A 16,670-nucleotide genomic window follows, 5' to 3' on the forward strand; every position below is an offset into this window, starting at 1 on the left:
AAATTTACCGAAATGGATAAGTCTGAAAATCGAATGAAAGAGGGAACAGGACTGAAACATTAATTGTTCAGACTTCTCAGATGGTGTTAAGATCAAGATGACTGTTGAAGACTAAAATATATTTACAAGTGCTTTTTATGAGCAACACAACAGGTGCCACCAGTGGAGATATCCTAGCCTCCTTTCTATGTGTATGACATGTCTACGAATTTGATCAGATGTTACTTGTTACGAGAACCACAACAGGTGACACCAGTGGAGCTATCTTGACATCCTTTCTTTGTATATGAACCGTCACTGCATGTGACCAAATGTTCCTTGTTGTGGGCAACATAACATGTGCCACCAGTTGAGCTGGACCTGTTTAGTCTCTGAGGAACCTGAGTTTACCAGAGGCGGATTTAAAGGGTTTTCCAAGGGGCCCGGGCCCCCCTTTTGTGGGAAAAATTTGGTTGACTATTAAGGGAATCACTGAAGCATGACTGGAGCGGGCACCCTCTAAGGCAGTCAGTGGGCCCCCCTTATGAAAATTTCAGGATCCGCCACTGTTTACCCCTTTTTGGGGTGGGGTTCATGTTGCTCAATTATTAATTTTTTGTGTAAAGTTTTGTGGACTGTTGTTTGTTCTTTTTCTTTTGTCCATCGTGTTGCCTGACTCTCTTGCATATCTAGACCATATAGTTGATTACATACCATTTTTTTACCATAGAAATTATTACCCATTGACAACAATGTTACTGATGGAAAGAAAGTGATTTGTAAGAATACTCTGTTATGGTAGTACCTGCTTTTATTTGTCTGTATTACAGATTCAACAGCTTATTAATCTCCAAAGAGATGAAAAGATAATACACCTTGTACATTTGTTTTTTCTTTCATCGTAAGATTAATTAAAGGTTAAAATAGGGTATGCCTTTTATCTTGAAATGTATTTAACTGTTGTCCAATATGATAACTTATAATCAAAAGAGGCACAAAAACTAGCTGAAACAAGCATTCTGAGAGTATTGAATGGCAATACATAGTCCCTTACCGGTTAAAAATTCATTGTACTGGAACAAAATGCTAACTTGATCTATACAATTGTCATGGTGTTAACTATATAACAAATACCAAGTCAATATCTTCAAGCATAATGAAAAAAGGTGTGGAAAACTGATTATTTGAGTGAATTTTCTAATTCCAATGACCATAACTCTGCACAAAATCATCAGACCAGAACAAAATTCGACCTTGATCAGTGACTTGTCATGATAAAACTATGTACCAATTATCAAATAAATATCTTCAAGCATGACGAAAAAAGGGCAGAAAACTGATTATTTGAGTGAATTTTCTAAGTCCAAGGACCATAACTCTGCACAAAATCATCAGACCGGAACAAAATTCAAACTTGATCTGTAACTTGTCATAATAAAACAATACACCAAATATCAAATCAATATCTACAAGGACGAAGAAAAAAGTGTGGAAAACTGATTTGCCGGACTGACTGATGGACAGACAGACAGATACATGACGGACAGAGTGAAAACCTAAAGTCCCCTTCTACTTCGTCGGTAGGGGACTAATAAAGGTATTCTTTGTTTTTTATTCTAAAGGACCAATGACAAACTAGCCCAAATTTGAGGTGATATACTTTAAGGCATAATATTTGAATCTTTCCAATATGCCTAAGTAAAGCATTGTTTACCAGTGGCAGCTAATAGTATCTATCCCTTATCATTATCATTTATATTTCAGACCCTGTTACCAGTAACTGATATCTTAGTAAATTTGTTCTCATCCTGAATAAGTGTGAAATATTTGCCACTGGATTTATACCAAAACAACAATATGGACAATTATGTTCATTTCATAAGTTAAGTTCAGAACCTTCACTCCTTTCAATGGAAAATCTATTGTGATTTACCGTATAGCGGGTTATTTTCACGGGTGTAAAATTTCGCTATTCAGGGACAATAAAGTGTACGAAAAATTTTGGCAGTTTTTATTTTGGCGGAGTCTTTAATCACAATTAAATATTTTGGCGGATACTGAAATGGTTGCAGTTAAAAAATTGTTAAATTTGACAAACAAGGGTCTATTATTATGTAACCAAATCAACTAATTAACACCTGACAACCAGTGAACAATGACATTTGGAATTGATGTTGGTTAAATTAACATAAACCGTTATTGATTCGTAGAATAGAAAACAATAAATAGTTTACAAAACGCTTTAGCTATTAGAAAGTATCGAACGTATGCATAAATTTTCGCGGAATTTATTTTCGCGATTTCCCCTGACCTGCCAAAATAAGCGAAAATAAACACCCCGCGAAAATAACCTGCTATACGGTATCACTGGTATAGATGATTTTAAAAGATAAACAGTTGTCTTGATTTTTTATTTTAACCAATCTCATTTTTATCATCTATTATTTCTGAAATTATAATCTTCATAGTCAACATCATAATCCTGGTAAGATTCATTGTTATCCTTGTCATATCTAGAATCACTTTCTTCAAAAAAGTCAGAATATTTTTTATTAGATCTTTTTTTCCATTTTTTCAAAATGTTTCCTTTTGTTGACTTTTCCTTTCCATCTTCCGATGAAGATTCTGATCCGTCCATTGTTTGAAATCTAGCACTTACAAAAGATTTAAAGTCATGGTCATTTGCTGGTTGTCTATGTTTCAATTTGTGTTTTGAAACTTCTATTTTTTTCATTAGAAGTGCATGGTTTAATCCATATAAATCATCTCTGTACTGATTAAATATGTTGTAATCTAAATCAGTTCTATAATTAGATTTAGCCTCATTTTGAAATTTTGCAATCTCTGCTTCAATTTTCTGTGTATTATTAGATTCCATATGTACAACTGGGGTATCTCCAACATCAAATCTCTCTCTGATTTCTTGTAGTTTGTCTGTTCTATGATTATTACTTTGTATTAAATTTTTAGATTCTGTATCAGTGATTTCTGGCTCAGGCAATTCAGAATGGAGACCAAAATCTGCTTCTTCAAACATTTTGTTCATTTTAATTTCCTCTGTTCGAGCTTCATCTTTCAGAAAAACAATTGGTGGTATATTAGCGATCGGTCTGTAAGATGTTAGAATTGCTCTGCAACAAATAAAGAAAACAATTCAGTGAAAATGTGATAGGCCACCTAAATTGTCATGATTGTTTGTGTTGAAATTTTATTGTTTACATGGATATATCGGTACATCTTTCTTAACTGATGAAACTACCTGTAATAAAAAAAAATGAAGACAGACATCACAATGAATATACCCTGTAATAAACTACATTATAATGCATATGTTAAGAGTTTTCATATTTATACCATACAGTCGACTCTTGTTATCTCGAAGTCAGTCGGACCAGAGAAATATTTCGAGATACCCATATTTCGACTCAAACAAATACTGGAAGTTTGAAAAAGGGACACAACTCTTGTTTAGCTGGTAAGGCTAAAATAAATCCATAAATATGGGTCTGGATCGATATTCTGATCGGAGATCGATGTATCTGTATGTTATTGTCTTTTATAATTTTAATAAAATTATGTTGTTTTTGTCTCTTTGTTATTTCTTTATACAGTAACAATATTTCCAGTAGTTTTTGGCCGAGAGAATCATTTTTGACATTTGATTCAAAGGCATATTGAAAGAAAACAACACAAATCTTATATAACACAAGAAATAATTTCTCAGATTTTAGAAAATTTAAATTTTTTTTCATTTCCTTTTATTTTGATCTTTTCCCACAAGAGTATACAAAAGATTAAAGAAGCCGATTGAGTAGTTTTGAGTTGTTCACTGACTCTCACTCATCCAATTTCGACTCATTAGGTAGTCGAAATACATATATTTGTATGGAACAAAGTTTGGGACCACAGGAAAATTTCGACTCATCCGAAATTTTGAGTCAACCAAGTTAGAGACAACGAGAGTTAACTGTAATTATTATTATAGGTTCCAGTGAAAATACGAAAATTGTTAAGCCTTGCACATCAACAACTCTAATTGCTAACTAGTATTCCAAATTTCATGATCTTACAATATAATAATTACATGTATGTTTCATAGGAATCCATACTATTTGGCTGACAACAATTGTGAGACATTCTAAAATCAAATTGTATTTCTAGATAAAAAAAATAAAAAGATTCATGATTCCATGTGCTTCCCATGACAATGTCACTGCAATTCATAGTAAAAAAATGTAAAGCTTGATATAACTGGTAATTTCATTGCATATAAATGTAATAATTAAAATTGAATGCTTCGATCTTCTTTCTGTAATTTTACAGGGTAGTTAAAGCGTTTGAAAAGACACATATTTTTAGTATGAAGCGCTTCCACACTTCATCTGTCGAATTTCTCTGACTTAATATTCTTATTTAAGTCCTTTTCCTAGTCTGACAATGAAATCATTCAATATAATTTTTAAAGTAGACTCAACAAAAATGGCTGTAACCCACTTTTGTTTAAACAGACATACTGATTTCAAAGAAATCTTTATCGAATGTCATAATGAAAACAGCACTGATGTTGATGACAGCTAAAAGATGGTAATAGTTTGCATCAGCCCTTTTCCAAAGTATTAGAAAGGTAACTAATGGTTTACTTTTATAAATTTTGACTTGGATGGAGAGTTGTCTCATTGGCACTCATACCACATCTTCTTATATCTATGGATGGAGAGTTGTCTCATTGGCACTCATACCACATCTTCTTATATCTATTGGATGGAGAGTTGTCTCATTGGCACTCATACCACATCTTCTTATATCTATTGGATGGAGAGTTGTCTCATTGGCACTCATACCACATCTTCTTATATCTATTGTGACTTGGATGGAGAGTTGTCTCATTGGCACTCATACCACATCTTCTTATATCTACTGTGACTTGGATGGAGAGTTGTCTCATTGGCACTCATACCACATCTTCTTATATCTATTGGATGGAGAGTTGTCTCATTGGCACTCATACCACATCTTCTTATATCTATTGGATGGAGAGTTGTCTCATTGGCACTCATACCACATCTTCTTATATCTATTGGATGGAGAGTTGTCTCATTGGCACTCATACCACATCTTCTTATATCTATTGGATGGAGAGTTGTCTCATTGGCACTCATACCACATCTTCTTATATCTATTGGATGGAGAGTTGTCTCATTGGCACTCATACCACATCTTCTTATATCTATTGGATGGAGAGTTGTCTCATTGGCACTCATACCACATCTTCTTATATCTATTGGATGGAGAGTTGTCTCATTGGCACTCATACCACATCTTCTTATATCTATGGATGGAGAGTTGTCTCATTGGCACTCATACCACATCTTCTTATATCTATTGGATGGAGAGTTGTCTCATTGGCACTCATACCACATCTTCTTATATCTATTGGATGGAGAGTTGTCTCATTGGCACTCATACCACATCTTCTTATATCTATTGGATGGAGAGTTGTCTCATTGGCACTCATACCACATCTTCTTATATCTATTGGATGGAGAGTTGTCTCATTGGCACTCATACCACATCTTCTTATATCTATTGGATGGAGAGTTGTCTCATTGGCACTCATACCACATCTTCTTATATCTATTGGATGGAGAGTTGTCTCATTGGCACTCATACCACATCTTCTTATATCTATTGGATGGAGAGTTGTCTCATTGGCACTCATACCACATCTTCTTATATCTATTGGATGGAGAGTTGTCTCATTGGCACTCATACCACATCTTCTTACATTGTCTTATATCTATTGTCTACAAATTAACAAATACATATAGTTTACCTTAGTTTATTTTCTTTACTTTGTAGTAGAGTATCTAGTTCTTCATCTACCTCAGTACCAAAGGGTAGCCATAGCACATGGATGGCAGAGAAATCAGGCAGCATTTTAACCTTAACAAACAAGATAAATTATTAACAATAATGAAATGCTCAAGTAAACAAAAAAAAAAAGCTAAGAAGGACACTCTTAATCAAAACAAAATTTCTATTGTTAGTAAAACTATTGACTTTCAGATAAAATGCATTCATGTTGTAGATGACCTTTGATGAGATGGTTTTACAAAAACATGTAAGATTTGCAACATTGTATCAAATTTGTGTTGAAAAGCAATACCTAGAAATTGATAACTTTACTTTCAAGGAAATTTGTAGCTAGTTTTTAAATGTTTTCAATGTTTTTAGTAGACTCTTTAATACTAAATTTAACCACTTTTTAACAACTTTCATATTTGACCCTGTGGTTGAAACAAATACTGTTTATTTCATAGTACTCTATGGGATGTGATCTTAAGTAAATATAACAGTATATATAAATATTGGACAAAAGATCAGACCATACCAACAACCAACAGCTGACTGCTCGCAAAAACAAAATACTATAAATACAGAAACAATTGTGTGATTTGTGAAGCATGGAAAAATGTGAGATTAATTATTGCGATTCAAGGAAAATCTGCATACAGATATATGTATCAGATATAAAGATGTGGGTTCATATCATTGCTATACTGTTCCAGTCGCATTATTCACATTAATAATAAAAAGCTTCGCTGAGTGCAGCCTGATACGACCGCAGAGGTTGAACCCTGAACATTTGGGAGCAAATTTGGACACAATATTCAAGCTTGATTCTGTCTGAATTTGGATTGTGATCAAATTTTTGACACAATATAGGTTTCTGACACAAAATAAATGTGGTCAAAGATCTTACAAATCTATTGCGCAATACTGTGCAATTTAAGGTTTCTTTTTTCTTCTTGAAACTTTTCAAAAATTTGAAATTTGTAAAAATTTTGAAAACAAAATATGAAGCCCTTAAAAAAATTGGAACCCCCCACCATTTTTGAATCCCTCCTTGGAGCAATTACCTCCAAACTCAATCCCAGCCTGTCCTTTGTAGTATGGAACCTTGTAGTACAATTTCAGAGAGATCCATTCACTTAAACACAAGTTATTGTCTGGAAACTAGAAAAATGCTTGTTTTTGTGATAGGTTAAACCAGTTTTACATGCACACAAATCCCCCTCTTTGCTTATCAAGACCATTTGTATAGATGTATTGATCCATGATTTGTTCTGTTCAAGGAATTTTCATTATCTTTACCTTACTACTCTTTATTTTAAAAAATGTACATACAATAAAATCAGGCTACAATTTTTCTCCTAACATTATCAGATTTATATAATTTAGCATTACAATACAAAATTCATACACTGATATGGATCGATGTATGTGTTGTACTTAACATGAATAAAAAACAATAAATGTTGCAATATGGCTTAAATTTCTACCAAATCTGGCAACATTTTAGTTTTTGGTAAAATTGTTCTTTGCAATAAATCAGAACTAAAAATAAAGACATTCACACTTTACATAGTTTAATGATGATTATTAAGACCTTACACAATTTCAAAGAGAAATGGAAACAGTTTTTACTTTGACTCCTGCTTTGAATAACAGGAAATGTTAGGTATATGTCAGAAACCCAATGGCATATAACTATTAACACAAGCATATGTAAATCTGTGTATGCTAGAGATCACCCTGGTTTTTTTAGTGGGGTTCGTGTTGTTGTTAGTATCAAGTTTTCTATGTTGTGTTTTTGTAACTTGTTTGCCTTTGGTCTATTTTTGTTTTTTGTCATGGCATTAGTTTGAACATCCCTATTACGAATTAGCCGCAATACAGAGACACTAACTTATGTAACCTTTATTGTTAACGTAACGTGTTGTAACGTCATATGATTATTACGCTTTGTACAAATGTATTCATAACGTCTCTAGTCAGTTTAGTAAACAGAGTTTGAAATATACACACGTCTTTCTATAATTTACACAAGATAGTACTACCACTAAACCCAAACATTGGTGCCGTGACTTATGGAGAAGATAAAAGCTATACGTGTCGGACACAGAAGTGCCGTCACCAGACTTATAAATAGAACAGATGAAAAATTGCCGAAAATGACATTTCTAACCAGGAACTATGTGCAACAGTTGAAACACTCGAGAAGAAAAGGGACGTTTTACAGGATTTGGACAACAAGATTATTGACATTACGGAAGTAGGAGAAATGGAACAAGAAATATTAGATACGGATGACTACACTTTTCAGATGGAAATCACCATTCGCAAATTTAAGGATATACTGTCAGACTCAAAGACAAGTGTACCACAACAAATGGTGAGTGATAATGCACATTCTTAATCGCATCACACTACTAATACTATACTCAAACAGAATTGTAATCAAACTCATGAAGATTTAGAAACAAACCCGTCACAACATATTCCCGTAATCCCGTCAAACTTTTATCACAGGCTACCTAAACTTGAACTACCGACATTTTCCGGGTTTCTTAGCATGGCAAACCTTCTGGGATTCTTTCCAAACAACAGTACACACAAATCCGTCTCTCACGAATGTACAGAAATTCAGCTACTTAAAATCCCAAATCGTTCTGGAAGCTGAGCAATGCATTTCAGGACTAGCTCTCACTAGCGCCAACTATGAACTAGCAATTCATCTATTAAAGGAGCGTTTTGAACAAGAACAACACATTATCAACGCATACATGCAAAACTTATTGGAACTGCCCAGCCCGTCACTCTCACCAACAAACATTAGATACTTTTACGATAAAATGGAAACCAGTATACAGGGATTAGAGTCAATGGGACAATCTCAAGATACCTTTGGGTCACTACTTGTACCGATTATATTTGGTAAACTTCCCACTGAAATGCGTAAAAGTCTAACTCGGGAACATTGTAATAATAGCTGGGATATTAGATCATTGAGAGAAGCCATTGGCAAAGAAGCATATGTACAGGAAGCAGGAAATTTCAAAATGTCGGACACTTTGACACCTACCGCATCATTCCATATTGCAGCAACACCAAGGTACAACACTAGTATACAACAGAACGGAGGAAATAAGAACAAAATAAATAAGGTAAAATTATGCGTGTTTTGCCAAGAACCACATTTTGCATCAGACTGCACAAAAGTAGCAACGAATGAAAAGGGCTATGCGTTTATCAAACAGAAAAAACTATGTTTTAACTGCTTTGGAAGTCACAAAATTTCAGAGTGTACATCTAAATATACATGTTGTAAATGCAACAGAAAGCATCACACTAGCTTGTGTCAAAACAAACAACACACAGAGAACCAAACAACAAGACGAACAAGCGCAGCTGTAAATACTATGAATGATGAAATAGAAACACACACAGCTACAGTTTACACCTCGTATGAAAATCCCGTGAAACAGAGAACCGACATACTCTTGAAAACAGCCTTATCACCAGTTTCAGTAGGTAATAATTCCATTGTAACAAATATTCTTTTAGACGAAGGTTCACAACAATCTTTTATCACGGAGGATCTAGCAAAACAGTTACAATTAAAACCCTGTGGAATGAGTACACTCAGTCTTGCTGCCTTTGGAGAAACTGATCGTCATGTAAGTAACCTAGAAAAAGCCATTGTTCATTTGTAGACTATACATGGAGGTAAATTATCAATGGAAGTACTCATAGTACCAACAATCGCCGCACCGCTATCAAATCGTACCCATTACGAAGCGTTAAAGTTGCCATATTTACAAGGTATACAATTAGCCCATCCTGTAAGTGAGGAGAAACATTTTGAAATATCTATGTTGATTGGAGCAGATTACTACTGGGACATCGTCGAAAACGAGGAACTACGAGGAATGGGTCCCACTGCAGTTAAGTCAAAATTGGGATATTTATTTCTGGACCAATGCCAACAATAGAAGGATCAACAGTACCAGCTGCTACGTTGAATGTATTAGTACAACACAAGAAGGAAGAGGTAGATCTGGATCAATTTTGGAAATTGGAATCTACGGGAGTAAAGCCAGATGAATCTACAAAAAAGGACAAACACTACTACTAGACATACGAGTCAACTCTATCACATCGCGACAATCACTATATAACAAAATTACCATGTAAAGAGAATCTGCCTGAGCTACCAAGGAACTATAACGTAACCAAGAACGGAACATCGAGAATTATCAGTAGACTGAACAGGGAACCAGAAATACAGAAATTATATAGTAGCCGATCAAGGAAAAAACAGATTTAATAATCGTCCGATTGATCAAATATACTCTTTGACTTGAAGTTTCTAATAAACATTTGCAAATCGAAATGCTACCAAATTTCGTCGATCTCATGTTTGTGATTTACATAGAGACTGTTGGGTAAATTAAATTTCTTTATATATGAACTTTAAAGAAGTTATCCGTTTGCATACATGGACTTTAAAGTGATTCTTATTCATTGTGAGTGTTTGCATGAAATTTTCGATTTTATTTATTAAGTTTTTTCCTTTCCACTTTCCTGTGGCCGGAGTATTACAAATTAGCCGCAATACAGAGACACTAACTTATGTAACCTTTATTGTTAACGTAACGTGTTGTAATGTCATATGATTATTACGCTTTGTACAAATGTATTCATAACGTCTCTAGTCAGTTTAGTAAACAGAGTTTGAAATATACACACGTCTTTCTATAATTCACAAAAGCGAAGTACTACCACTAAACCCAAACAATCCATTTAGTATCAGCCTTTCTTTCATAAACTTTACCTATTGCTGATGCTGACGCAACTGGGAAGCAGTTCACCCAAGTCTTGGTTTGGTGACTAGGTAAAAAAAAAAACCAAGAACACAGATTAGTATAAATTGAGTTAATACCTGTGTTATTTCTATCATCGAATCAGCAATCTGTTGGCTGAGTTCTCCACTGTTGATTATCTCCCTTATATAATTATACAATACAATACTGATATCATGGGCTCGTCTCTGTACTCTGTCACTCGGCGCTCTATATTTACTGCCAGGTCGTGTTCTTGTAGTTTCTAAGTCTAGTATTATCTGCTATATTTTTAAGAAATACAAAAATTGCTTTTTTTAATTACATATTCGTTATAAATATTGTTAAAACATTGATTCCAAATATTACAAATCTAGTGTAAGTAGTTATCGTTATCACACCTGATTAGAAACTCTAAATTACATAAAAAATTCAAGTCAACATTCCCAATGAATGGTACCAATTTTGTGTAATCCACTGCTCCTGCAGTTTCAAAGGAGACGCCTCAACATTTTCAACATGCAGAGAGTGTGGCACTCTCCTTAAATAATACATTGGATAAAGCTGGCTGCATTAACTGATTATACAAAATGAAATTTTAAAATGAATTGTACACCAATTATCAAAGATCTATCATGTGATAATTCTAAAATGGACCAAATCAGAAAAATTAAATAATGACATTTTTAACACAGGAAAAATGAAACACTTGTATAGTTACCTCAACTATTGTTCTAAAAATACACTTATACTGAAGCATATTCTAGAGTTAACAAATTAATTGCTATCATTTTCGTGAACATAATTTCCCTTCAATGATCATTCAAATATTTTTTTTAATTGACCTTTCTGCAATCTAAAAACATAAACTGACAAATGCTAACCTTGGGTGAAACGTTCCATCCTGATGAGTTTTTATTCCTTCTGAAAAGAAAAAATATGATAATCATAATTAATGCATAAAAAATGTCACTTGTTGACTAATATAAGCAGGGCTCAGTGAATCTATAGTTGGAGCTTAAATAGCTCAATCATGCTTTATTAGTTAAATTTACATACAAAAATGATCATCCTGAGGTTTTTAAAATAAAATTTCACTTTAAATTCAAAAAAGATTATCAATGTACAAAATGAAATTTTATCAAAACTTTACATACCCAAAAGCAAAGATTTTATGAATGTTTTTTAACTCAAAGTCATTGTGAGGTTGTCAACAAGGAGTAAAAGCTCACACCTTACTGCAAGTTTAATATGGCCCTTGGCAACAGTTTGAGTAGTATTCTTTGCTACAGGTCGAACGAGCTACTTGCATCTGTGCATTGTAGAACACAGATATAACAGCAAAGAAATCTAACAGCTTGATCAACATGCAGCAAATGCACTAGATATGTAGTTCTGGAATGTAGATGATATTCTCTGTCATCCTCCCAACAGACTATTTATTTGTCATAATTAAAATTTTATATAATTATAAATTATCTGACAGTCATCTTATCAGCCAATACACAATTTGTGTTACCTGCCTTATGGTATTCTCTGAGGGGGAAGAAGATACATAAAAGGATAACTTGGCCTGGGAAGAAGATACATAAAAGGATAACTTGGCCTGGGAAGAAGATAAATAAAAGGATAACTTGGCCTGGGAAGAAGATACATAAAAGGTAGACAGTTCTCTTTTGGTATTCTGGTTTCCTTCGTCAATGAAAACTGGCCACCATGATTTTAGTCAAGTGTGCTGAAAGTGGGGTTTAACACCAACATCAATCGTTCAATCATGAATTGTTATAGTTGTTCACAGTTTATACTTGTTATAGTAGTTCACAGTTACTTGTTTTTTTTCATTAACATATTTTGAAAAGTGCTAAATCAATCATTTTTAAACCAAATTCTAAAATACCACTGTATAAATGTGCTGTCTCTGAGTTTACCTACATCAGGAACGCACAAACACAAAAAATTAAAAGCCGATGCAGAGTTGGTGAACATTTATCAGAAGAATGTCCCGGTTTGTACTGTAGCGTTTAGAAAAAAAATACAGACACTGAACATGCTGAAACTGGTTACTTAAGCATGTTAAGAGGGGATTTATTTCAGCGACAGAGTATAGCCTCTTAATCCCTAAAAGGGAATTGCTGGTTCCCTTGAACTGATGAAATTCTGCTTCTATAAATAAAATGCATATGCACTGAACTAGAAAGTAGAAAAAAGGCCAGACCACAAGACTTTCAGAGCCTCTGTTTTCTACTTAAGACTTGATATAATGTACATCTAAAGTACTTCTTTCAAAATTGATTTAAGTAAAAATTTTCAATGAACAGCTAAAAAAAGCAAGATCAGCCACCTGGGTAAACAATAGTTGTCTCAGTGTCAGTGATCTCATTATACATGTAGCTATAGTATAAAAATTCTCCTGGTGGAAATTTTTTTATTGATATTAATGCAAAGGTTGGGCACCAGAAACACCTCACCCCTTTATCCTAGAACGTCTACTAAAATCCCACAAGTCTCTGAAAAAAATTTACCTATATACCTTAATATAACACAAGGTACCCAATTCTCATCTTTGGGAAAATGACACTCAGTCGGAAACTTTCTATATAATATTTCGATTCTGCAGTTGTCTATCCCACTAAAACATTATTATTATGTTGTAATAGCTCTTCAACTTTTTAGGTTTTTATACATCCTCTGTTTTCAAATATTCGGCTTTGAGCGTTCCTCATGAAGGTAAATCCAGAGAAGCGCTTCGGACGCATGAAATTTATAACGTGTTGTTTTCATTTTTTGTAAATCTACATTAAATTATTTTAAAAGTCATGTATGACATGGTTATTTCTGTTGTCTGAATAATTTGTAGCAGGCCTTCCAAGTAGATCAAGCGTAAAATATTTCGATTTCTCACAGTGAAATGGCAAAGTTGACATCACAGCTGTAAATGATTAATTATAAAAAGTATTTCCCTAAATTCTGTAAGTTTTTCATGTTTTTCTCTGAATAGAACTTACAAAAAGTATCTGTCGTCCATACAGAAAATTTATAAAAGATATTGTAATAAAAAATCTTGTAAGTGTTATTTGAGGTATTTTAAATGTGTTAGTTCCTTTTTTCAAACTCAAATTTTCCAATTTCATTCAAACTCTGTGAGGACTTTACATAAATCATGTAAATAAACTGTTGACACAGAGATATGTCTCTACTGTCGACATAAAATTCAGAAAAAGACAATCTGATGGACAGCAACATTGCCTTATTTATTCAAAGTTGCTGGACCAACTAGTGGGTAGGGCCTCGAAATGGTTGACCAACTGAGATGTACAGACAGCAATGTAACTTTATAGAAAATATTGTCTATTGTAAGTAGTTCCTATCAAACTAACTTACTCAGAAAACTTAACATTGAAAATTGTTAATTGATTGAAATTTACTGGACCATGACCTAGGGCGCAGGGCCTTGAAATAGTCGTCAAACTGATATGTACAGATGGTAATGCAACTTTATAGAAAATATCATTGATCTATCACAAGTAGTTAATATCAAACTAATTTAAGTAGAAAACTTATCATTGAAAATTGCTAATTAATTGAAAGTCACTGAACCATGGCCATAGGGGCAGGGCCTCAAAATAGTCGTCAAACTGATATGTACTGATAGCAATGCAACTTCACACAAAATACCATTGATCTATCACCAGTAGTTCCTATCAATCTAACTTAAGCAGAAAACTTAACATTTAAAATTACTAATTAATTCAAAAGTCACTGCACAATGGCCTAGGGGGCAGGGCCTCAAAAAAGATGTCAAACTGATATGTACTGATAGTAATGCAACTTCATACAAAATATCATTGATCTATCTGGTCTGTAAGGGGTAACACTTATATAAGTCATTTTTATTTACTTTAGGATGTAAGTAATTATATACTTGTATAAGTAAATTTGTAAGATTTATTTTTTCTTTTCAAGGTTTGAATAATCTCCCCTTAATCTTCTCCAAAAATTTACTTGTATAAGTAATTTTAATTTACAACCCCTAAAATTCTCAAGTTTTGGGAGGTAAAAACATGCCTGAAACAATTTTTCTCTGGTTTATTAATAATTTTTAATTAGAGTTCAACCTTTAGTCTCACTATTTCAATAAAGAAATCAATTGTGCAAAGATGTTAAGTACATGTAACTGCCACTGCAAGGCCTTCAAATATTGCCCCCTGGAGTCTTGTAAATGAGCAGTATTTTGATGATAACAGACAAATGAGATTTTCATTGTCCATGAAATTATACTTAATATATGATTAGAAAAGACATCTGCAAAGGACAGACAATCAAGCACTCTATTAGAGCAAAGTAGTCAAGAGAAATTAAAGAAAAGAAAAAAAAAAAACTTTTTTACTTGTATAAATAAAGAAAATCGGATTGTCTAAGTGATAAAACTATTAACTACAAATGTATACCATTAAAATAATTTACCTGTTCCAGTAAATAAAATACAATTGTATAAATATTACCCCTGACTGCTGGTAGGGCGAGTTGGCTAGCTTAAAATCAGTGGGATAAAACTCCTTTTAATTTGTGGGGCTAGATTGTTAACAAGTGAGGTGAGTTCGTAGACTAGAGGCTTTCAAGAGCCTGTGTCGCTCACCTGTATCACTGTGTTTTTGGAAATCATGTAAAATAAGGTTAAAGTCATAATAAATAGTATTAGATACCCTTATAATGATTGAGGTCAAGTTTGGTTTAATTTGGCCCAGTAGTTAAATCAAAAGCAGGTCATCCTATTTTAGTCTTACAATAGTTACTGAAGACCCCTTATCATTATTAAAATTAGTTTTCAAGTTGTGACCATTTGAAATTGGTTTTTTTACAATTTTCCTTTAGACTTCTATAGCATGTATAGTAAACCCACTATGTTCTATTTTTAGCCATGGCGGCCATGTTGGTTTGATGACAGGGTCATCGGATACATTTTTCAATCAAGATACCCTATTGAAAATTGTGGCTAAGTTTAATTCTATTTGGCACAGTAGATTAAGTGAAGAAGATTTTTGTAAAAGATTACAAAAATTTACGAAAAATTGACTATAAAGGGCAATAACTCCTTAAGGGGTCAATTGACAATTTTGGTCATATTGACTTATTTATAGATCGTACTTTGCTGAACATTATTGCTGTTTACAGTTTATCTCTATCTATAATATTATTTAAGATAATAACCAAAACCTGCAAAATTTCCTTAAAATTACCAATTCAGGGGCAGCAACGGGTTATCTGATTTCGTCTGAAAATTTCAGGGCAGATAAATGTAAACCTGATGAACATTTTTACTCAGTCAGATTTGCTCTACCGGTACATGCTTTAGTTTCAGAGATATAAGCCAAAAACTGCATTTTACCCCTATGTTTCAATTTTTAGCCATGTTGGTTGGCAGGCAGGGTCATCGGACAAATTATTTAAACTAGATATCCTAATGATGATTGTGGCCAAGTTTGGATAAATTTGGCCTAGTAGTTTCAGAGGAGAAGATTTTTGTAAAAGTTAAAGACGTTGACGGACGACGGATGCCAAGTGATGAGAAAAGCTCACCTGGCCTTTGGCTTTTTAGGCCAGGTGAGTAAAAAATGGGACGAGTAAGCCTGGGACGATTTAGCAATGGAGCGAGTTTGGTCAGGGGCGAGTTGTCATTCAGAATGCCTACTTTTGAGACTTCTTCAGCATCTTAGCTAAAGCGCCTTCAATCTTGACAGCTTGCTGGAAACATGCACATGATTTCATATAATTTCTCTGCCATAGAATTCTAGAAAAGGCCAGTAATTTAAGAGCTTGCTGAGAAATAAGAGTTGACATTTTTATGCTATAAGTTTACATGGGCGCATCCATCTTGTAGATCCGCACTTAATATAGAAGAACTAAAATCTAAAAATCCAAACTTACATCAAATGAATGATTTGATCAATTAAAACAATCTAATGAATTTATTTTATTAACTGGTGTCTTTATTTTTTATATATTAAA

General features: G+C 33.5%; 1 protein-coding gene across 1 annotated transcript; it reads right to left on the reverse strand.

Moving 5' to 3' along the window:
• Window positions 1–2,371: 2,371 nt before the first annotated feature.
• On the reverse strand, window positions 2,372–16,534 carry LOC127701842 (uncharacterized). Its single transcript, XM_052205815.1, has 5 exons — window positions 16,354–16,534; window positions 11,549–11,588; window positions 10,766–10,948; window positions 5,813–5,922; window positions 2,372–3,110 (listed from the first exon to the last, which is right to left on the reverse strand). Exons 1-5 carry the CDS (start codon window positions 16,500–16,502, stop codon window positions 2,414–2,416), a joined length of 1,179 nt encoding a protein of 392 aa, XP_052061775.1. The 5' UTR covers window positions 16,503–16,534; the 3' UTR covers window positions 2,372–2,413.
• Window positions 16,535–16,670: the final 136 nt, after the last annotated feature.

The sequence above is a fragment of the Mytilus californianus genome, unplaced genomic scaffold (genome assembly GCF_021869535.1).
Source record: "Mytilus californianus isolate M0D057914Y unplaced genomic scaffold, xbMytCali1.0.p SCAF_5, whole genome shotgun sequence".
Classification (NCBI taxonomy): domain Eukaryota; kingdom Metazoa; phylum Mollusca; class Bivalvia; order Mytilida; family Mytilidae; genus Mytilus; species Mytilus californianus.